Below are 23,945 nucleotides of genomic sequence, written 5' to 3'. Positions count from 1 at the left end.
GTCCATTTTGCCTTACTTGCACAAGGACAGTTAGTTGTGCTCTGTAGATCTCCAGGATGCGTACTGTCACATAAAAATTAACAGACTGTCCAGAAGATACCTTCCCTTCCAACTTGGAGCCAGTCACTTCCAGTTCAGAGCACTGCTCTTTGGTCTCACCATGGCCCCCAGGGTGTTAAGTGCATGGCAGTGATAGCAGCTCACTTCAGACTGCAGGGTTTCTGACTGTTTCCATACCTGGATGACTGGTTCCTTACCACCTTGACCAATCATCTGTTGATAACAGCTCGAGACTATGTACTCCAGACTTGTTCCAATTTGGGCATCACAGTCAGCCACAACAAATCTCAACTTCATCCTCCTCAGTCTTTAGAATTCATAGGACACAGTTTCAACACAGTATCAGTGATAGCATCTCTGACCTTACCGAGGGTTCAAACCATTTGTTTCCAAGTTGACAGAATAGTTCAGAGTTCATCGCTACAAGCCTGCAAGGTTTTACAGACCGTGGGGTACATGTCAGCCGTGATAGTTCTATTACCACTATCAGGGTACCATATGAGAATTCTACAATGGACATTGGCAACCCAGTGGTCCAATCTTACATCATCCCTTGTCCACAAAGTTCAACATTAACTCAGGCTTGCAAGAGATTCCTTTGGTGGTGGATTCATTCAGATCAACTTTGGCTAGGTCGTCCATTCAGCCTCTCTCAACCCAAGGCCGTAGTGATCACAGATGTTTCCCAGATTGGGTGGGGGGCATTTCTTGGGGAAGACTGTTCAAGGCACATTGTCCCCCAAAGAAGCCAACTTGCATATTGCATATCAGTATGCTAGAAATGAGAGCAGTACTCCTAGCATTGCAAGCGTTCCAAGACTGTCTCCCTTCCTGGACTGTTGCTATTCAGACAGACAATATGACAGTAGTATGGTACAGCAACAAACAAGGATGGAGTAGATCTTACACCTTGTGTCAAGAAGCTGTGAGTGTGCGGCAGTGCGCGATCTCTTCAAATCAATTTCTGATAGCAGTGCATATACCGGGGAAATCCAACGTGGTAGCAGACAAGTTGATTAGGTTTATATTATTACCTCATGAGTGGCAGAAATGATATTCCATCAATGCTGCAACCTGTTTGCATCTCCCGTGAACAACAAATGGGCAGGTTCTTTGCCCTAATCCATCTGTCAGGAGAGTCACTGAGAGACACTGCCCTTCATGATTGGCCCCAGGACTACTCTGTGCTAATCCCCCAATCGCCTTAATCCCCAAATTCCTATAGAAAGCATCTCAACTGAAGAACAAAGTCATCCTCATTGCCCTGTATTTGCCCTAACAGATTTGGTTTCCCTTCCTTTGGCCTCATCTAGTTTACCCACCTTGGATTCTGAATCCAATTCCAGACCTTCTGTCTCACTTGACAGATATGACTCATCTGGACCTCTCGGGCCTCAAGTAAACCACATTGCATCTCCAATTCCATTGATAGCTAGACAGCCAAAGCTTTCATCTACAGTATGCCACATTCTTTTATCTTCTCCCAAGGCTTCTACCAGAAAGTCTGCAAGACCAAATGGAAGAGATTTGCCCTTTGAGCTCATCTACATGACACAGACCTTTTTTTCAGCACCATCAGATCCTTGAATTCTTGACTTCTGTTTTCAGTGAGGGTGCTAGTTCATATACATTTAAGGTTCAGCTAGCTGCTATCTCCAGTTTCCATATCAGGGATGATCATTCTTAGCATCTTCATGTCTTTGTAAAGCCTTTATAAAAGGAGCTTTTTACTAAAGCTCCCCTTCAAGGACCCTACTCCACCTTGGGCTCTTACCATAATGTTGGAGACCCTAACTTAGAGACCTTTTGAACCTGCAGTGAGATGTGAGTTACGAATCTGATTTTTCTCGTAGCTGTAACATCGGTTAGAAGATTATCAGAACTGCAAGCTTTATCTTCTAAGCCTCCTTATTTAATCTTTCACAAGGATAGAGTGTCTTTAAGAACCAACCCTACCTTTCTTCCTAAGGTAGTGTCAGGATCTAACATTAATCAAGCCATTAATCTCCAAATATTCTTTCCAAATTTTTCTAACAAAGGTGACTACATATTACACTTATTGGATGTTGATAGACAATTACATTTCTATCTGCAAGGATCTAAGAAATGTAGGAAATCTGACCAGTTGTTGTATCCTTTTCAGAAACCAGATTGGGTCAAGTCAACTAGTCTCTAAAATAACTTTATCAAGATGGATGACTGATTGTATTTCCTTCATCTATAACAAGCTGGGTTTGGTTCTTCCTAAACCCTTAAAGGCCCATTCAAGTTGGTCCATTGTGACTTCATTAGCCTTCCTATCCAGAACTTCCATGGACAATACTTGTGCAGCTGCAACCTGGGCTAACCCTCATATTTTTAATACTCTTTACAAACTGGATCTGGTGTCGAGGAGCAGAGCAGCCTTTGGCTCTACAGTATTTAGGAATATCTTTCCTTGGAGTCCACCCAGGATTCAGGTAGCTGGAGACTCTGTCCCATATGTTAAGGAATGAATGAAAATTGACAACATCATATAAGAAGTTATGTACTCGCCATTAAATTCCATCTGTGTTGGCCATTTTCATTCTTCTGCAACTCCCCTCCCTCCAGCCCCCTAACATGTTTCTTCGATGACTTCTGGTATCTGCGGGAGAGTGCCTCAGGAGCCAAGCTCCTCCTTTTTCTATGAGCTCCAGGAAGTGATTTTCCATAGTATGTAAAATATAGCAGTGCTTTACTTTAGGGAACTGCAAACAAGATCGGGTTTACACAATATTTCATAGATTCTACTCAGAAAAACTCTGTTTAGACCTCTCATGATTAATTACTTTCACCTACAGGTAGTTTATTTTCAATCAAAAGCAGGAGCTAATGAAAAAATCTAGTTGCTTTACAAATGCAAGAAAGACTTTTTCATGTTTTTTTATGATTTTCTTTTCTTTGTTGTAGTATTTTTATATACATAAATATTGTTTATAGCTTAAATTAATAACATTAATCTAGATATCCACCTTTATATTTATGTATATAATGTGATCAATACACATTTCTATCCCCCAGCAGCTAAATAAAGATCACACCATTATATTAACTTTAATGTGCTTCTTTCTGGCCCTTCATATCTTTTACAGTATAAAACATGATACAATACAATTAAAAAGACTTTTCTTGCTTTAATATCTTTGATATAAACAGCAATCACTGGCAAAACTCCTCCACCTTACATTTAAAATATCACTGACTGCATACTATACAAAACTACTTTGCAAAATAACATAGAGTGTACACTGGGAAACTTTTAAGCAGGTATTAATGAGAATAAAAACTGTTCTAATTACAGTCACATCTTTAGTCCATTCAGTATCCTTTAAATTATTAATGTCATAAAGTGGGGTTTATAGTTCTCTTATAATGTATCACAGTCAACAAACTTCCAGTATTTTTTATCCACTTCTAGCAGAACCATTGTTCACATGTCTAATCTATTAGCTGGAGTGATGCTTTACAATTTTCCCTGTGTTCACTAAATTCACTTCATTGCTGGTCTTTCCCCGATCTCCCAACAGTGGTCTATGGCTCAAGTCAGTGGTACTCCTGATTCTTCTGGTCATTTCCTATGCTTCTTTCTTTTGCTCAGTCATTCTCCTGTGGAACAGTGGAAAAGACTTCACATAGTGTCTTTTTTTTGGACTTTCTTATTGACAAAAGCATGAAAAATGGATTCCCCTTCATCTTGTTCACACGCTTTTTGTTGACTAAACTTTATTTCTTCCTGTACTTTGACAAAAAAACATCTTCCAGGAAGAAATACTCTATAAAGGCAACTCGGTATAACAACCTGAGTCACCCACCTGCTTCTTGACATCACCTGATTGCTAGGATAATTTAACTTCTCTTTTGCCTAGTGTACCAGAAATAATAATTTTCCATAAACAGTGTGGTATTCCCAGTTTGTAAAACTTTTCCTTATGCCATAGTTTTTGAGGAGCATCTGTTTCTTTTGGTATGATTGCATCTTTACTAATGTTAGTCTGGGATGCTGTTTAATGGAAAGATTTGGAACATGCACCTGATCCACAGTCTCAATTACATCTTGATGTGGAACAACAGTCTAGTTGCTTATTTGTGCTTTCGTGAAACTAATACAGTGCACTCCTTCCAGTTTCTCCACTATAGCAAAAAAAAAATAAAAATATCTTGGATTTTCTCCAAGTGTTCTATCTTCTAACTGCTATTCTAGAAGCATGTCTTCTTGGAAAGCCGCAGGTTCAGTCTTTCCTTCATTTCAGTGTCTGATTTCTGCAGTTTTATCAGTTTATCTGAATGGTGACTTCAGGTTTATTTTATTTTTAATAGAATTGTGTCATTTATGTTACAATTCCCTTCAGTGTCCTACTTATTTCAACACCTCTGAGTGCATTTGATTTATTTTTCCTGTAAGATGCTGGAATCCATCCCCTCTACTGAAGTGACAACTTGAACTACTTTTTGCTAAATAGCTGTTAGTCTCTTTGTTTCTGGTCTGTTATTCCCTTTTCTAAATCCCATCTTTGTTGGCATCCAGGCAGTTTATTTGCAGCATCCACATTGGAAGTTGTAACATCATGAATCTTTTGTTTTCATCAGGGAGCTTAATTCTACCCAATTTATTTTTATTACCTTCATAGCTCTAGCTTACAGTGGATTGGCAGGTTTTAAGAGAATAGAGCCTGGATCTGTTTTATAGTAAACATTAAGGAATGTTGTTTCATTTCCCTTCTTGGAAAGACTTTTTTTTTCAGTGCCTCCAGTGTAGCTATTTTACTAAGAAGTTTCTTTTTCACCCCAGGCCTTACTGCAGACACATCATACTATACTTACTGCACAATAGTTGGTTTCTGTGTACTGCTCAGCCCTGTTTTTTGTAATTATTTTACATTAGTAGACTGCATGTATTGTTTCACAGTAATACTTAGCCTTTGATTAGTAATTATATTGTTTAATTTCTATTTTGTTCCTTCTGTAGAAAGTTTGTGGAGAGAGAGCTGTTTAAGCCTGATGAGGTACCAGAGAGGCATAACCTGTCATTCTTCCCAACTGTAAATGACATAAAAAACCACATTCATGAGATTCAAAGGTCTCTGAATGGTGATGCCGTGTCATATGACTCAGAAGCTATACCTGCAACGGTAAGAAAGGCCACTAGCTGTACTTTTATACTTTATTCTAGTGTGTGTGGGAGAAGTAATAACCATAAATCATCTAAAATTAATGGGTCATTGTGCTCTAGATGGTCTTCGTTTTAGTTTGCTGTAAAATATGACAGATGTCAACCTTGTCCAAAATTCACTGGTTATACTTTTTAATGTCTTATTAGGAGGCTAGGCTGCATGCCCAAGATACGTCATGGCTGATTTTATTTTTTTATTTTTTATTTTTTGATATTCCAAGACCTGTTCTCCAGCTCTCTTACTTGTCAAATTTGCAATTCCCTTCTGCAGACATTTTAAAGTCAGACTGAAGGTCTTTGTTTTGTGTGTGTTCATGTCATTGCTTCACTCCCAAATTGGAGAAACAGTTCAGCCAGTCCTGTTCCTTTCCAATGATTAGTGGAGAGTAGATTTGCATTTCATGTCCAAGATGCCCTTGCTGCAGCATGCGGGGAAGTTTCTTGTGGATGAAGGGCTTCTAGGCTTCCGTAACAGTAACACTGTAACATTTTTTTCTTCTGTTTCTCTTAGCCAGATATGAAGTGGCTCAAAGGCAAAAACTCGAATGCTTTTGTCCATGTATTCTCCTTGATTCATAAATTTATTTTTAGATGATCTTGCCAGTCATACACTCAGCCGCTGCTGGATGTTGGTGGAGACGAGGCCCTTATATATCCCTCAGTGAAAAAGAACTTTGCTCATCTTTCCTGCCTAGACAGGCCTACTTGCTCTCCAGAGCTTTCCGTGTACCCAAGGTACATTGGCATTATTGAATTATCTGCCTGTGTAACATGGTCCGGCATCACTAAAGATGTTCATCATCTTATTCTCTGTTGCATTTCTCACTCTTGGGAAATCCTGCCTGCAGGTAACCCTTGGCTAGCAAGTCTTTCAAAGCTTTTCACTCCCTCATGGCTCCCGATAACACTCTCTTTCTGATGTAGGGGCATAAGTAGTATAAAGGGTACATTGGACAGTGTTGTTTTCAGATCTTTCTTACTCTGCAGTTTACATTGGTCATATGCATCTCCATAATTTGTGTAGCTCATCAGTCGACCTGCAAAGTTTTCCAGGGACAGATAATTATCACAGAGGATTTCTTTCCTTTGTTGGTTTATGCTTTATTATGTAGCTAATGTGTGATTCAGAACACAGAAGATTTTTTAGATTTTGAGATAAAGCGAATAATTGTCTTGTGTGTGGTAAAAAATACCATGTCAGGACTTCCACAACAAGTATTTTTTTTTCTCTCTCAGCCCAGTACATAGGTTCATAGGTAGGTACTAGGCTATCGGCCCAAGGGCCTGCGTAAGCCTAGCCAGCAAGGTACCATAGTTTACGCCACCCAAGAAAGTTATTTTCCTGTGCCACTGTCCAGCAGAGACACAGAAGTGATCCCCGGGGTGTATTTCCTATTTCCCATCCACTCATCAAGATTTTTCTTGAAGAGTGCTAATGAAGAACTTTGCTTGACCTAGATGGGTAGCTTGTTCCAGAGTATAGGAAGTCTCTGGGACAAGAATCTATCCCACCAGCGTGTCCTGTTTATTGTGGTACATGATGTGGACTCTTATCTGCACTATGCATCATTCACCCCAAGAACAATTTGACATCATGAAAAATCACTCCGAGTTTTCTGCTAAAAAGGGAATACAAACCTTGTTTCAGGCTACCATGGTGTTGTCTAAGGCCACCAAGATCCTTCCTTCTAAGAAAAAAACACACTGAATAAGAGAAAGAAGAACAAGGTTACTAATTACTCTGGTTTCTACAGTCCATTGATTCCATATGAGGTGGCAGGCTATGACTACAGAATCTTTTCTGACTGAGGCCTCTGGCATGAAAACTACTCAGGCACTCAAGCCTTTGATTTTTGCCATGTTTTCACAGACTGACACTTCCTGTTCAGCAGCTGGAGAAATTCAGTAATTGAGGCTGACATCTTTGATTTTGAAAGAGATCCCCAGAATGTTTATATGCAGAGGTTCCTAGTGACCACATTGAGGTTTTGCTTCCCTGATCGAAACAAGAGACCTCAAAGATGGCAATGTCTAAACAGAGTTGACACAAGGCACCAAGTTAAGGAGGTGCAGACCAGTCACCCTTCTAAGTTTTGTCTTTGAATATCCTGGTTTAGATCAGTATTGGGAGTCTCTTCCAAGAAGAGAAGGGTAGATCTCCTTGAGATGGATTCTGACTTCAGTGACTTGGAAGCTGACGAACTGGCATACATAGGCAGTTTCCCATCAGCTGAGACCCTGGACTCAGACACCAAGGATACCTTGTCCTTTGCCTTTCTACTATAGGACTTTAATTTTGTAGATACTATTTACAGAATGAAACAGATCAGTCAGATTCCAACGAGTATTTCAAAGCCTACCAGAGAGATAGGGCCTTCATGGTCTCCCTGGACCTAGGGGATTAGCTGTTCCTCCAGTGTTTGAGGTCCTTGAAGGTGTGTTTCAAAATGCATTTCTGGATCCTGACTCCTTTCCCCTGCTTCAAGAAAGCCTGACTGGTTCTATAGCATTAAGGATTCCTATAGGTACCTGTACAGATACCCAATAGCTGATCGAAATGTGATCCTAGCAAAGGAGCAGTTTCAGCTCCTACCAGGAGTCATATACCACATGACAAGGAAAGCAGAGCCCTTGATAGAGCTGGGGGAATTTGTACACAACTGTTACCCTTGGTTTTTCCATTCTGCAAGCTGCTAGTTTCTACATGCTTTCTTACCTGCAAACTCTTTTGGAGCAGATGAAGTCCAGTGTAGATGGGATTAAAGATAAAGAGCTGAAACAGGCATTGCAGGACCTAGCCAGACACTCTCTACAAAATGTAGCGTTGATGCTGTGGATGCACTTTGCAGGGCTGTAGCAAAGGGGTCAGTTGTTGGAAGATGATATGAAGTCTGAGATCCTAAATGCCCATTTAAGTAAGGATCTTTTCTTTGGAACTCCTGTTCGAGATGTTTAAGAAGCTGGAAAAGAAGGGTAATAGTAACAGTTCTATTACACAGATTTTTCAGTCATCTGTGCTTAGGTGTAGGAGATATTTCTGAGCCAAGACTTAGCGTAGTAACCTTTGACAAGAAGCCATCAGATCTGGCAAAGGAAAAAAAGTAAGTACAAAAAGGAATGGCAAGCAAAACATAAGGAAAAGTCCTGGAGTCTTCTGGGCTAAGCCCACCCCCAAAGGGATCAGCCAAGACTCAAGCTAGCTGCCCCCTACCTCTTCTTAAGACCACCTCTTTTCCCATTCCCTCCCTCTTCATCCTCATCCAGACTTGGAAGGCACTTTTTCACCTTTCGTAGGAAATTGGAAAGAAATTAGGCATGACAAATTGGTGCTAAGCATAGCAAAATGTAGTGCAAACTTCAATTCTTAGAGACCTTGGTTCAGAGGTATTACACTAGTTTCTGAGGGACCAGACTCTGGTCATCCCTCAGATTTTTAAGACATATTCAAAACAGGTTACAGAAAAGTTCCCTTAGGAAGGATGAGACAGGATTTTACTCCAGGCTGTTCCTAGTCCCAAGAAAAGAGGGCTCTTGGAGGCCCATCATAGACCTCTCCCATCTAAAACAGTTTCTAAAGGTTATATATTAGAAACAAGAAAAGGCTAAATGTCGAATGTATGTACATTGACACATAAAGGTCAATGTACATACAGAGCGAAACACATAAACAGCAAAATTCAAAACGCTGAACGTGTCTTTTAAGCCAGCAAGCGTGATGGTGGAATAACTAAATATGTCCTTATCCCCACTGTAGTACGGTCTCGGAGTTGGTATATTTAAGTAGGAGGGTGTGTAGGGGGGCTTGCCCACCTGCAAAAGCGTATTAAATTAATGTTTATTTTTTATTTTGCTTACCTGTTTGACACGTTTTGATTACGAAACATGTTCGGCGTTTTGATTTTCGCTGTTTACGTGTTTTGCTTTGTATGTACATCGACCTTTATGTGTCGATGTACATACATTCGAGATTTAGCCTTTAGCCTTTTCGGGTTTCTAATATAGACCCGTTTCTAAATGTGCAAATTCAAGATGCTGACTTTGCAAGGACTACTACTATTGATCCCTGGACTTGAAGGACATTTAGCTCTACATCCCTGTAAGCAAAAGCCATAGAAAATTGCCAGGATTTGCTGCAGGGTCAGGTTTTATCATTTCACCTCCATGCCCTTTGGCTTGTCCATTGCACCTAGAGTATTCAGAAAAATCCAGGCTCCAGAGATATCCTTTTACAGAACAAGGGACATTCAGATCTTTCCCTATCTAGATGATTATGTCATTCTAAAAAACTCCTACCATGGTGCACTGATTGCCATGAATTTCAGTCTAGGTCACTTCATGGACCTGAACCTGATAGTTACCAGGGACAAATCTTTCCTGACACCCTGTCAGAAAACTTACCATGTGAAGTTGTTCTATCTCGACTTCATTCTCACTGATGGGTTCAGAGCCAATCCTCTGCTCCGACTTGGCCAAATGCAAAAACTCTACGTCCTCGACCAGCTCGTGGCCTGCTCCCTATCCCATGATGCAGTGGTGCTTCCCTCAGATCTTGTTTGCTGTTGCAACAGATCAGGCGTGTCTCGACAGCTCTGGCCAGTAAAAATTTAATATTTCATAAAAAAAGTGTTAGTTTAGCTCGATGGTTAGTTTTTCGTGTAGTTAAATAGTTTTTCTTAGTTGTATTACTGTAGTTAGTTAGCTTTAAAACTTAGTGTGTGTGTTTTTGCTAGTTGTTAGTGGGCGTGTTTTTCTAGGCCGTTTTTTTTCTTCTCATCTCCCTCAGAGTAACAACTCGTTTAAGTTAGAGGGTTATTAAATAGTAATTTCTCCCTACCCTAGAGTGTGTTAAGCCCAGGTTTTAGGGCAGTAGTTATCCTCCATAATGTGTGTGTTTTTACAGGTATTGTAGAAGTTAGGTTCTGTTTTTTTATTAGGGCTGTATTATATAGTAATGTGTGTTTCCTTTATTAAAGTATTGCATTGTAATTCAAATACAGCTAGAGAAATTAATAGTTTCTGCCATGTCTCAGCAAGAGAAAGCTAAATCTGGATTTAAAAAGTGTCCTAAATGTGGACAAAAAATGTCAATAACAGAATGTGTTTATTGTTTAGGTGAGGGTCACCTACAAGAGAACTGTGCCATCTGTCATTTTTTCAGCTCTTGTGTTCTTCATGAACATAGGCGTAAACTAATAGCCAGGGGATTATTAAAGTCCTCTTTTCAGGAATCTTTAGATAAGGACAAATCACCGGACAAGCCTTCAAAATCCTCTTAAGACTTTGTCTTCCAAGTCTTCTTTTGGGTTGGAGCCGAAAAAGGGTTCATCGACCTCAAAACTGATTCAGACTGCCACCTCAGCTTCATTGCTTTCAGAACCAGAGGTTGTTACTGTTCGTAGGAGCTGGTCCCCGATACTGGAGCCATTATCTCCTACTTTAAAGTCTCCATTCCTTCAGTCAGTGGCCTGTTCCATAGCTTCTTCCCAGTCCTCAAGACTCTCTCAGATAAGGATGTGGATCGTGTGGTACAAAGGCTTCTGCAGACACCGGCAGTAGCAAAAATTTTGTCGGGGCCGACCCTTGAGGTTTCGGAACTGACTAGGACCCTGCCCATGACTTGTGTTCCTCCTCTGATTCGACTCAAGGTTTTGAAGCCGGAGTGTTTGGAGCTGATGATTGTGGAATCGCCGGAACAGACAGCCCTCCCAAGCCTGTCTGTTCTGACTACTCTGACTTCTTTGGTACCGACCTTAAAGTCTAGGAGCCGACACTCGCCAGTCAGGTCCAGAGAGGATAGTCGTACAGATCTTTTGGTTTTGACTTTGCCTCTTGGGGCCCTGGTTCGGGTGAGTTCGGCCCCTGCCTCGGGCTCAGAGCCCACCGCTTCAGTGCTGGGGAGCCTGCCTGTTTCTATGGATCCAGGTGTCCCTTCGGATCGGAGCCGGGGGGCCTTCGACACCATGAGGAGAGTGGCGTCCCCTCGGGCATCCACATCATCAGTACCAGCAACCTCCTCCCCTAAAGTGCCTGTGTCTGCCTCTGCTTCACTGATCGCTCAAAAGCATAGAGACCCAGAGCTTCAGGTCGCCCCATTGGGTGAGCCCTGCTCTTCCAAGATCTCCCCAGAAGCTCCCACTGAGGGGGTTCCCAGTAAGAGGCTTTGCAAGAGGAAGCATATGGACTCCCCACAGGAATCCATCACATCAGACACGGACTTAGATGAGTCAGAAGGGTCCCCACAGTCCCCCTCTGAAGATATCTCTTTCTGTGATATCTTGGAAATACTGAAACAGAGAGGTGGCTGGAAATCCCATCAACCCTAATGATCATGAGTCAGTCCTCCTGAAAGCTTTTGGGTCTCAACCCTCCACCTCTTGCGTGTCTCCGCCTTTTGATGAACTGATGGACCTTGTTTCTTGAAAGGTGTGGGCATCCCCGGATACCATGGAACCTGATCCTTGGAGGTGTAATAAATTCATAACGTCGTCCCATGACAAGGCTTTTCTTACCAAAGGAGTACCCGTTGATGCTATGGTGGTGGCGGCAGCCACCAAGAAGGAGTTATCAGAGACCTCTACATCTCTTCATCCTCATAATAGGGATTCTAGGATCATGGACATATACGGAAAGCGCATGTTCAGCGGCTTTTGCTCTTCGATCCCTGAGCTATCTTACACATTTTACTAGACTACACAGAGATCTCCTTAAGGAGCTGGGAGTTACTCTACAGGGTGCAGTAGCTGCAGGGGTTTCAGATAAGGTAACTTCCCAGCTTGCTACCCTAACTTCCCTTATAAACTCTTCCATGCATCTGGTTTTATTATGCAGCTGATGGATTGAGCAGGGCAGCGAGTACAGGAATTGCTCTTAGGAGACACTCCTGGATGTGCTTATGTTCCTTTGCAGAGACCTATAAGTTATCCTTTGTTAATACTCCCTTTGATGGTTCCTTCCTCTTGGATCGAAAGTGAAGGAAACGCTTACCAGGTGTGAGCAAGAAGGAAAGACGCTGTCTGCCATAGGAGTCTGTTTTTCCACCCCTACCAGACCTTACCCCAAAGGTCGGAAAAGTGGGAAGATGTGGTTCCGTAAATCCCAAGGAGCTTTTCTTGACACACGTGGTGAAACCCCCTCTAGTGGCAGAGGAGGGGGTAGTAATGGAAGACGCTGTCCACGTGGCAGAGGGGGCCTGCAGAATCAGGGTGACAGAGATCAGTTCTTTGAAAAGCCCCATCAGCGCTCGTGAAAGTGGCCCATCTGTCCATCTCTGGAGGCAGTTGGGGGATGCTTATCTTTGTACCCAGACACCTGGCTAAAGATAACAAAAGACCTCTGGGTACAAAGCATCCTATCGAGAGGATACTCCATTCTCTTTGCCAACCCACTCCCCCTTATGATAAAAATCCCGGACGTTCCACCCAGTCACAGGGAAGAAGCAACCATAGAAATTGCAAGGTTGCTTGGAAAAAGAGTCATCCAACCAGTCCCAGCAGACCAGAGAGGATCTGGAACTTACTCAAGGTTCTTTTTAGTTCCAAAGAAAACAGGGGACTGGAGACCCATTTTGGATCTCAGCAGATTGAACAAATCTGTCAAAAAAACAAAATTCCAGATGGTCATGCTACAGTCCATACTTCCTTTTCTAGTAAAAGACAATTGGATGTGCTCAATAGATCTCCAGGATGCGTACTACCACAGAAAAATGACCAAGCCATCCAGGGATCATCTGCGCTTTCAGCTGGGAGCCACTCATATTATCAGATGTGAAGTTGTTCTATCTCACCGTTCATTCTTTACTGATGGGTTCGGAGATGATCCCTCGGCTCCGAGTTGGCCAATTGCAAAGCTCAAGGTTTTCAAATAGCTCGAGATCAAGTCCCTATTCCATGATGCACCTAGAGTTACCCCAGATCTAGTTTGCCACAGCAACAGATCAGGCCAGTAAAACTATTTTTTCATTCTTTACTTAATTATATACTGATGTTTAGATAGTTTTAGATAGTTTTGAATAGTTTTATAAAGCTCTTATAGCTTTTTGGTGTGTTTACCTACATTATATTCCCTTCCCATTAGTGTGCTTTAAAATACTAGTTGACCTCTTGTTTTAGGCCTTGTTTAAAAAACTTTTTCTGATTATTACAGTGTGTTTATTCAGTGACCTTTTGTCACAATTTATACTTAATAGATAGTTTATAGTTATTTGCTGTGTGGTGTGTTTAGCCTTAAATTTTTTTTAGAAAAGGCTTGGATGATAATTACTGTTGAAGTTTTGCAGTTGACAGTAATTTCTGTCAGATATAATTATTCCTTAGAAAATCTTAGATAAGGTTTGTTGTGTCTTATAGCAGCTATCCTCTTTTTCATTGCATAGTCTGCTTATATTTTTCATAGTGTGTTTTTTGGCAGACCTTTTTCTGTCACTTTAACATTAGTATTACTCTGTGTTTGTGTGTGTGTGACTTAGCCAGATTTTATTTAAGGCTTTTGTGGATAATTACTGTTTAGAATTTTTTGTGGTGACAGTAATTTTCTCTCTCAGATTACAATGGCTAACCAAGAGAAGCATCCTAAGTTAGGTTTCAAAAAGTGCCCAAAGTGTGGCCAAAAGATGTCTGTAACAGACAGCCATGTAAATTGTGTGCACTGTCTAGGAGCCCTGCATTTACAGGATAGCTGTTCTATATGCCATTCCTTCTCCTCCAGGGTCCTTCAGGAAAGGAAAAGAAAATTAATAGAGGTTTGTTGAAACTGTCCTTCCAAGAAGCTTTGAGTGACCAAGATGGATCCAGCAAGTCCTCAAAGTCTTCTAAGACTTCTGAATCATAGAAATCAAAAAAATCTTCGACTTTGGCTCCACTGCCATCGGAACTGACAGTCTTTTCTTTTCAGAGCCGGTCACCAGTCATGGAACCGGTATCCAAAACTCCTAAGAGTCCATTATTACAGTCAGTACCACCTGCGGTTTGCTCATCTCGGGCCTCTATCAGCCTTTCTGATCTGGATGTGGATCATGTGGTGCAGAAGCTGTTACTGGCACCGGCCTTGGCAAAAATTTTATCGGCTTCAACCCAAATGGCTTTGGAGCCGAAGACCCTTACACCAGCTCAAACTGTTCCTCCTCCGAGCCATGCTAGTCCTTCGGAGCCAGAGGAGTCGGACCTGTTGATTCTTGAACCCTCAGAGCCAATGCCTGCTCCAGTGTCTTTGGCTCTTTTCACTCTGACATCCTCGGTGCCCATCAAGGACTTTAGGTGCCGACATTCTCTGGTCGGGTTCGGGGAGGATAGTTGGACCGACTTGTCAGTTCTGACTCTGCGTCTTGGGGCTTCGGCGCACATGAGCTTGGCTCCTACCTCTGATTCAGAGCCCACTGTCCCGGTGCTGGGGGTATCAACGGTTTCCTCAGCTCCGTCGATTCCCTTGCATCGGAGCAGAGGTGCTTTCGATGCCATGAGTAGAGTCATGTCTCCTAAGACATCCTCGACCTCAGGTCTGGCTTTCTCCTCCCCTAAAGCACCTGTGTCTGCTTCTGCCTCACACATCCTGACCAAGCATAGAGACCCAGAGCCTCAGGAAGCCCCATTGGGTGGCCCTTGCTCTTCTGAGACCTCTCCAGAAGCTCCCACTGATGAGGTTCCCAGGAAGAGATTGTGTAAGAGGAAACATCTAGACTCCCCCCAGGAGTCTCTGACATCTTATACTGACTTGGAAGGGTCCCCACGGTCCCCCTTTGAAGATATGCCACTCACTGAAATAGTTGAAATCCTGAGGCAGAGGGGTGACTGGCAGTACAAAAACCCTACTGAGGATGAGTCCATTCTCCTGAAGGCTTTCGGGTCTCAGCCCTCCACCTCTTGGTTTGCCGTTCGATGAGTTGATGCAGCTGGTCTCACGTAGGGCGTGGGAGTCTCCGGATACTATTGAACCTGCCCCTGGGAGGCCTAATAAGTTTATTTCTGCCCCCCTTGACAGATCTTTCTTAACAAAAGGTGTGCCAGTTGATGCCGTGGTGGTGGTGGCAGCCACCAAAAAGGAAACGTCTGAAACGTTCTTGTCTATCCATCCTCCTAACAGAGACTCCAGGATCATGGATAGATATAGGAAGCGCATGTTTAGTTCAGCGACTTTTGCTCTTCGTTCGGTCAACTATTTAACCCATTTTACCAGGTTACAAAGAGATCTTCTTAAAGAGCTAGGAGATGCTCTTCAGGCTGCAATAGCTGCAGGAGCTACAGACAGAGTTGCCACCCAGCTTGCTACCCTCAATTCTATAGTAAACTCATCCATGTGCCTAATTTTATATGCAGCTGGTGGAACGAGTACGGCAGCGGGTACAGGAGTTGCTCTTAGGAGACACTCCTGGATGCTCTTGTGATCCTTCGCAGAGCCCTTCAAGTCATCCTTCGTGAATACTCCCTTTGACGGCCTGTCCCTTTTTGGGCCTAAAGTTAAGGAAACCATAACCAGGTGTGAGCAGGATGGGAAGACTCTGCCATCAGGGTCCGTTTTTCCACCCCTACCAGACCCTACCCTAAGGGTCAAAGTGGAGGAAAAATGTGGTTCCGAAAAGCCCAAGGAGCCTTTCAGAGCACACGTGGTGAACCCCCCTCCAGAGGCAGAGGAGGGGGGCAATAATGGAAGACGCTGCCCTCTTGGCAGAGGGGGTCCGCAACACCAGGGTGACAAAGATCACTTCTCTGGGAAGCCCTACCAGCGCTCCTGAAAGGAGGCCCGACTGTCCTGCTCTGGAAGGAGTCGGGGTCGCTTATCTTTGTACCCAGATGCCTGGCTCAAAATAACAAAAGACAGCTGGGTACAAAGTATCATTTCCAGAGGATACTTCATCCCATTTGCCACACCCCCTCCACCCATAAGAACAATCCCGGACGTTCCACCTAGTTTGAGGGAACAAGCAACAATAGAGGTCCAAACGTTGCTAAGAAAGAGTCATCCAACCAGTCCCAGCAGACCAGACAGGATCCGGAACTTACTCAAGATTCCTTTTAGTTCCAAAAAAGACGGGGACTGGAGACCCATATTGGACCTCAGCAGACTGAACAAATCTGTAAAGAAAGAGAACTTCCTGATGGTCACACTTCAGTCTATACTTCCCTTCTTAGGGAAAGACATTTGGATGTGCTCGATAGATTTCAAGGATGCGTACTACCACATAAAAATGGCCAGGCCATCCAGGGATCATCTGCGCTTCCGGCTGGGAGCCAATCATTACCAGTTTCGAGCTCTGCCCTTTGGCCTCACTACAGCCCCCAGAGTGTTCACCAAATGCATGGCAGTGGTCACGGCTCACCTGAGGTGTTTAGGATTGCAGGTGTTTCTGTACCTAGACGATTGGCTCCTTTGTGGCACCACCACCAGACATCAACTCATTCATGGCTAGGGAGTCCACTCTGCAATCAACTGGGCATTACAATCAACTCAGAAAAATCTGCCATGTTGCCATCACAGCATATTGTTTTTATCGGAGCAGAAATGGACACCACCATACTAAGGCTTCCAATAGAAAAAGTCTTTCTAATTCGTCAGCATGTCAGCGTTCTGATATCCAAAGACAAAGCACCAGCATCAGAAGTTCTGAAATTGTTAGGCCTGATGGCAGTAGCAATTCTAGCCATACCACTAGCTCGTTTGCACATGCGGATACTACAATGGCTGTTGTTCACTCAGTGGTCTTACCAAGAGCTTCCCATGTCTCACATGATAATGATCACGAATTCCTGTAAAAAGGATCTTCAGTGGTGGTTGACCTCACTTCATGTCATGATAGGACACCCATTTGTGCTACCCCCTCCAGTGGCCACAGTGACCATAGATACTTCCCTGATAGGGTGTGGGGGGGGGGTCATTTTCAGGGAAAGACGGCCCAAGGCACATGGACCGATCAAGAGACACATCTGCATGTCAGTGTCCTAGAGATGAGAGCAGTACTTTTGGAGTTGCAGTACTTTCAGGACTCTCTCCCTCTAAGTACAATTGCGATTCAGACAGACAACATGTCAGTGGTCTGGTATTTGAACAAACAAGGAGGAACCAGGTCTTACCACCTTTGTCACGAGGCTGTCAAGAGTATGGCAGCGGGCTATTTCCACCCAGCACTTTCTGTTGGCAACGCACATCCTGCGGAAATCCAACTTGATAGCAGACAAGCTGAGCAGAGCAATTTTGTTGCCCCACGAGTGGTCCTTCAAAAAAGAAGTAGTGGACAGGATATTCTGCAGGTGGATCCAGCCTTGCTGCGACCTTTTTGCCAGTCACTTGAACATGAAATGCAGAAGCTAATTTGCCCTGATTCCCCCTCCGGGAGAAGCCCCAAGGGATGCACTCGTACACGATTGGCCTTCGGATCTCCTCTTTGCATTTCCACCAATCCCATTGATACCCAAGGTTTTACAGAAAGCAAAAACCCTGGGAAGGACCATCATTCTAATTGCCCCTCACTGGCCTTGTCAGATTTGGTTCCCCTTCCTTCGACTTTGGATTCTGGACCCAGTTCCAGACCTTCTGATGCACTTGTCGGGGGAACTTCATCCCTCTCTGCAGTCCCTGAAGCTGATAGCTTGGCTGCTCCAATTCCCATCATAGCCAGGTTCCATAACCTTTCCAGTGAGATGAAGCAAATTCTCTTATCCTCTCATAAATCTTCTATGAGGAAGCTATATCTTAGCAAATGGAAAAAATTTTCTATATGGGCCTCGAAAAACAATATTGATCCTTACTTAAGCCCCTATGGCCTCCATTTTAGAGTTCTTGACTATGATTTTCAACAAAGGAGCTGCAGCAGCAACAGTTAGTGTTCAACTGACTGCTATTTCTAATTTTCATCTTGGATTAGAAGGATTGAATATTATGTCACGCAAGTTATCCAAAGCCTTTCTGAAAGGGAACTTTCATATTAGACCACCTGTGAAATCTCCCTATTATCCATGGAGTCTAAATTTTATGCTTTCCCACATAATTCTTCCACCATTTGAACAAGCTTTCTCATGTGACCTCAAATTTTTGTCATGGAAAACCATCTTTTTAGTAGCTATTACTTCTGCCCGCAGAGTGTCAGCTTCAGGCCTTATCCATCAAGCCTCCTTATTTGATATTCCGTACTGACAGAGTCTCACTTAGAACAAACCCTTCATTCTTGCCTAAAGTTTGCACTGAAACTAATGTCAACCAAGTTATTGATTTGCCAGTCTTCTTCCCCAACCATTCAAACAGTTTAGAGTACATGCTGCACAAACTTGATGTTCACAGACAGCTCAGATTTTATTTGGATAGAACAAAAGATTTCAGGAAATCAGACCAGCTTTTTGTTTCATTTTCAGACTCCAGGAAGGGTAGACTAGTGGCTAAAACAACTCTTTCTAAATGGTTATCTAATTGTATCACCTTTGCTTATTCAGCTGCTAACATGCCTTTACAGCATACAATTAAGGCTCACTCAACCAGAGCTGTTTCTATATCCTCTGTTTTTTCAGCCAGACTTCCTATTGATAACATTTACTCAGCAGCCACTTGGTCAAAAGCTCATACCTTTATCACTCATTACAAAGTTGACAAGGCCTCCAGGGACAGGGCCTTCTTTGGATCCACGGTAATGAGAAATATACTCCCGTGAGCCACCCGAGGTTGATGGTGCTTGGGACGCTACCCATCAGTAAAGAATGAACGGCGAGATGGAACAACTTCATATAAAGAAATTATGTACTTACCATAACGTTCCGTGTCAGTTGTTCATCTCACCTTCATTCTTACGTCCCTCCCTCCTACCCCCTCCTGGGCTGTTAGATGACCGAGATGCTGGATCCATCCTGGTTACTCAATCCCTTCTATACCTTCTCTTGGGAATGAAAGAATGACATATGGTATTATACGCAACAAACAAGATCTGAGGTAACTCTAGGTGCATCATGGGATAGGGACTTGGACTCAAGCTATTTGAAGACCTCGAGCTTTGCAATTGGCCGACTTAGAGACGAGGGATTGGCTCCGAACCAGTCAGTAAAGAATGAAGGCAAGATGAACAAATCATATGGAACACTATGGTAAGTACATAACTTCTTTTTTCAAGGTCTGCCCTTTGGTTTCACTACAGCCCCCAGAGTGTCCACCAAATGCATGGCAGTAGTCACGGCTCACCTGAGGCGTTTAGGATTCCAGGTGTTTCCATACCTAGACGATCACCGCCACCACCAAGCATCAACTCATACAAGCAAGGGATACAACCCTAAATCTTTGCAGTCAATTGGGTATTACCATAAACTTAGAAAAATCTGCCTTATCGCCATCCAAACATACCATTTTTATAGGAGCAAATTTCGACACCCTCTCCATGACTGTAAAGTTTCTACCAGAAAGAGGTTGTGCCCTTCGAGAACAAGTCCTGAACCTCATCTCAAAACAAAAAGCCCCAGCTTCAATGGTGCTAAAAATATTAGGGACAATGGCGGCAGCAGTCATTGCCATTCCTTTCAGTCAAATGCATATGCATATACTGCAATGGCTCCTAATCACACAGTGGTCCTTTCAAGAACTTCAAATGTCACACCCAATTATAATAACGAATTCATGCAAGAAGGATCTTCAGTGGTGGCTGACTTCTCATCAAGTAACAATAGGTCGTCCTTTTGTTCTATCCACTCCTATTGCCACTGTGACCACGGAAGCCTCCCTGATAGGTTGGGGGGGCATTTTTAGGGAAGGACAGCCCAAGGCACATAGGAGGAACACGAGGTTCACCTGCATATCACTGTCCTAGAGATGAGAGTGGTACTACTAGCATTGCAGTCCTTTCAAGACTTTCTTCCTCAAGGGACTATTGCAATATAAACAGACAACATGTCGGTGGTCTGGTACATAAACAAGGAGGAACCAGATCCTACCCCCTATGTCGAGAGGCCCTGGGAGTATGGCAGTGGGCAACGTCCACCCAGCGCTTTCTGATAGCAGTGCACATTCTGGGGAGGTCCAATGTGATAGCAGACAAATTGAGCAGAGCAATTTTATTGCCTTATGAGTGGTCCCTGAAACAAGAAGTGGCGGAAAGGATATTCCGCAGATGGGGCCAGCCTTGCTGCGATCTCTTTGCAACTCCCACCAACACCAGATGCAGCAACTACTTTGCCCTAATCCCCACTCTGGGGGATGCCCCAAGGGATGCGCTCGTGCCCAATTGGCCCCGGGTCTCCTTTACGCTTTTCCCCTGTTCCGTCTGATACCCAAATGTTTACAGAAAGCCAAGACTCTGGGAAGGACCATCATTCTAACAGCCCCTTATTGTCCTCATCAGATTTGGTTCCCCTTCCTTCAGCCTCATCTACTGGAAGAACCATGGATCCTGGACCCAGTTCCAGATCTTCTGATTCTTTCATCCTGCACTTCATACCCTCAGATTGACAGCTTGGCTACTCCAATTCCAAGAATAGCCAGGTTCCAGAATCTCTCGCCTGCAGCTCAGAGTATTCTAACATCCTCTCATAAGTCATCCACCAAGAAGTTATACCTTAGTAAATGGAAAAAGTTTTCCATATGGGCATCCCAAAACAATGTTGATCCTTATTTGGCTTCAATTGCATGCATTTTAGATTTTTTGACCAAGCTTTTCAATGAAGGGGCAGCTGCAGCAACCATTAGGGTTCAATTAGCAGCAATTTCTAATTTTCATATTGGTGATCAGGGGGCTTCTATCATGTCCCATAGACTTTCTGAAGCCTTTCTTAAGGGTACTATCCATTTGAGACCAACTATTAGATCTCCAGCTATACAATGGAACCTAAATGTTGTTATTTCTCGAATCATCTTACCCCCATTTGAACCAGCCTCATCTTGCGACCAGAAATACTTATCATGGAAAACCATTTTTCTAGTAGCTATTACTTCTGCTCGAAGGATTTCAGAATTACATGCCTTGTCCATTAAACCCCCATACTTGATTTTTCACAATGATAGAGTCTCGCTGAGGACAAATCCGTCATTTTTACCCAAGGTTTGTTCAGAGACAAACCTCAACCAGACTATAGAATTACCTGTTTTTTTCCCCAAATATACGCATAGGATGGAACATATGCTGCACAAACTTGACATTCATAGGCAACTTTGATTCTATTTAGACAGGACTAAGGGCATTAGAAAATCAGAACAGCTCTTTGTTTCCTTTTCAGATTCAGAGAAGGGTACTCCTGTAGTGAAAACCACGTTGTCACAATGATTATCAGATTGCATCTCCTTTGCATATAGCTCTGTCCACATGTCATTAAATCATAAAGTAAAGGCCCACTCAACTAGGGCTGTTTCCACATCTTCAGCCTTTCTGGCTAAGCTACCAATAGATTCCATGTGTGCGGCAGCCACATGGTCTAGACCTTTGTCACTCATTACATATTGGATAGGGCCTCCAGGGACAAGGCCTCCTTTGGTTCCACAGTTCTTAGGAATATTCTCCCATGAGCCACCCAAGAAAGATGGTGCTTGGGACACTAACCCATCAGTGAGAATGAAGGCGAGATAGAACAACTTTACATAAAGAAGTTATGTACTAACCATAATGTACCATGTGAGTTGTTCTTCTTGCCTTCATTCGTACGTCCTACTCACCAATCCCCCAACCAAAAATATTTCTTGTGGACCGGGAAATTGAGACAAATCTTTGTGATATTTAGTTTTTATCTACTGTATTGGTTTTCTTACTGGGGTAGTTACCTAATCAGTTTAGTTGGCAGCAAACAAGTTCTGAGGGAAGCACCAGTGTATCATGGGAGCCAAGAGGTTTTTGAGGACCTCGAGCTTTTGCATTTGGCCAAGTCAGAGCCGTGGATTGGATCCGAACCCATCAGTGAGAATGAAGGCAAGATGAACAACTCACATGAAACGTTATGGTGAGTACATAACTTCTTTTTTTGGGAGCATGTCTGGACACTACTCAGTGTAGAAATTTTCTCTCTTAAGACAAGCTGTAAGTGCTGGAAGAATACCAGAATATGTGACTAGTTTAACCCAAAAGGAGAGCATCACAGCCAGGTAATATCTAAGGCTTCTATGTTACATGGTAGCATTCATTTGGATGGAGCTCTCAGCATGCTTATACATGAGGAAACTTCATTGGTATCTCCCTGCTGCCATTCATAAAAAGTTAATCTCATGTTGGACACTGCAGTGTCCCATGAACAAGGGAATGCCCTTTCTGCCCCCTTGGAAGATGCAAAGACCCCTGACAACAGACTCCTCAGACATATAATAGGGGGCTCCTATGGAGGGACTTTCAGATCCAAGAGCTCTGGGAAAATGGGATGAGAAAAAATGCAAACATATCAAGGAAATGATGTACTCATTCTGGCATTGAAAGCCTTTTTTTCCTGCTATGCACGGGGGAATCCTGCAAATGCAGGCATATAACACTACGTGGCACATAAACAGGTATGGAGACATCACTCTGATCTTCTGTGCAGGTTAGCCTTTCAAGACTGGGAGGTTGAAACACTGAAGGTCACATATATCCCTTCAGAGCAGAATAGGATAGCAGGCAGATTGAGCAGAACATGTGCAGACTGCCATGAGTGAATGTTATATATAGAAACCTTAAGTCTAATCAGAGAATGGGATGTGATGGAAATGGACCTTGTTCACTTCTCATCTAAGCAGGCAACTGAGACATCTCAAGGCTGTAAACTCCAGGAGTCTGGAAGACCGATACATTCTCCCTAGACTGGACAGGTATGTTTTTGTAAGTCTTCCTTCCATTACCCTTGGCCCCAGTTTTTTTTTTTTTTCTTAACACCTTCATTGAATTATCACTTGTGACATAGGCAAATTTACATTTATATAAAAACAAACAAACTGTATTAACAAGTTCACGTTTGCAAACATTATACTTATGTATTTCTAGATATCATAGAGCCTAAACAACATTACATAAATTATTCACTTCCTGCCCTTTTTTCAAGAAACATCTTTAGAAAACCATTACTTACGACCAGGGTTGCCAGACGTCCCTATTTGGGCGGGACTGTCCTGAGATCAGCAGCCTGATCCCGAGTCCCGCCCTGCCGGTTTAAATCCCGGCCAGCCTCCGCTTTGCTTGTTTTTTTTTTTTTGATTGTCCGTATACCTGGCATACGGGCCAATCAAAATTATAAACACGGAGCTTCTTGTGTTCCGCATTAAACACGAAGCTCGTGTTATCGATTTTGATTGGCCCATATGCCGATATGGCCAATCAAAATCGCTAAACATGGAGCTACTTGTGTTGAATGCGGAACTGCAATGCATTAAACACGAGAAGCTCCGTGTTTAGTGCAGAGCTACTGAGTGAGCTCAGTTCTTTAATGGGCAACTCTGTTCCGCATTAAAGATTTTTTTTTTTTTTTTGGTCTTCACTTGCCGTGAGAGACCTTCTTCTTTTTTTTTCCCTACCTGGGGTGCTGGAAATCAGGCAACCCTGCTTACGACATAGGCAATCATGCATTTATATACATGAAAACAGTCCACACACTGAGACACTCTCCGATGCGAGCATTATACATCACTTATCTACCCAATCATTTTCATTCAAACATTACATAGCTCATTCAAGTCCTGCCTTCTTTTAAACCTCATTCCTTCCCTGTATGTATTGTTCCGACAATTCCCATTTTTTTCCTATGTAGTTTGCTCCTAACGTTTTCTAAAGATCTCAGTTCCAGTTGTTTTC

General features: G+C 43.0%; 1 protein-coding gene across 2 annotated transcripts in view; it reads left to right on the top strand.

Annotated features, from left to right (window-relative positions):
- Positions 1-23,945, top strand: part of CARF (calcium responsive transcription factor) — a 2,518,000-nt gene that overhangs the window by 1,753,720 nt on the left and 740,335 nt on the right. For both annotated transcript variants that reach the window (XM_044075092.1, XM_044075091.1), the window contains exon 12: positions 5,048-5,210. In XM_044075092.1, the coding sequence (XP_043931027.1) occupies positions 5,048-5,210 (163 nt within the window). The remainder of the gene's footprint in view (positions 1-5,047; positions 5,211-23,945) is intronic.

This window comes from Protopterus annectens, chromosome 6.part0 (genome assembly GCF_019279795.1).
Source record: "Protopterus annectens isolate FY-2018-M chromosome 6.part0, PAN1.0, whole genome shotgun sequence".
Classification (NCBI taxonomy): Eukaryota; Metazoa; Chordata; order Ceratodontiformes; family Protopteridae; genus Protopterus; species Protopterus annectens.
The sequence above is the reverse complement of the archived record's forward strand: the minus strand, read 5'-3'. Positions and strand labels throughout refer to the sequence as shown.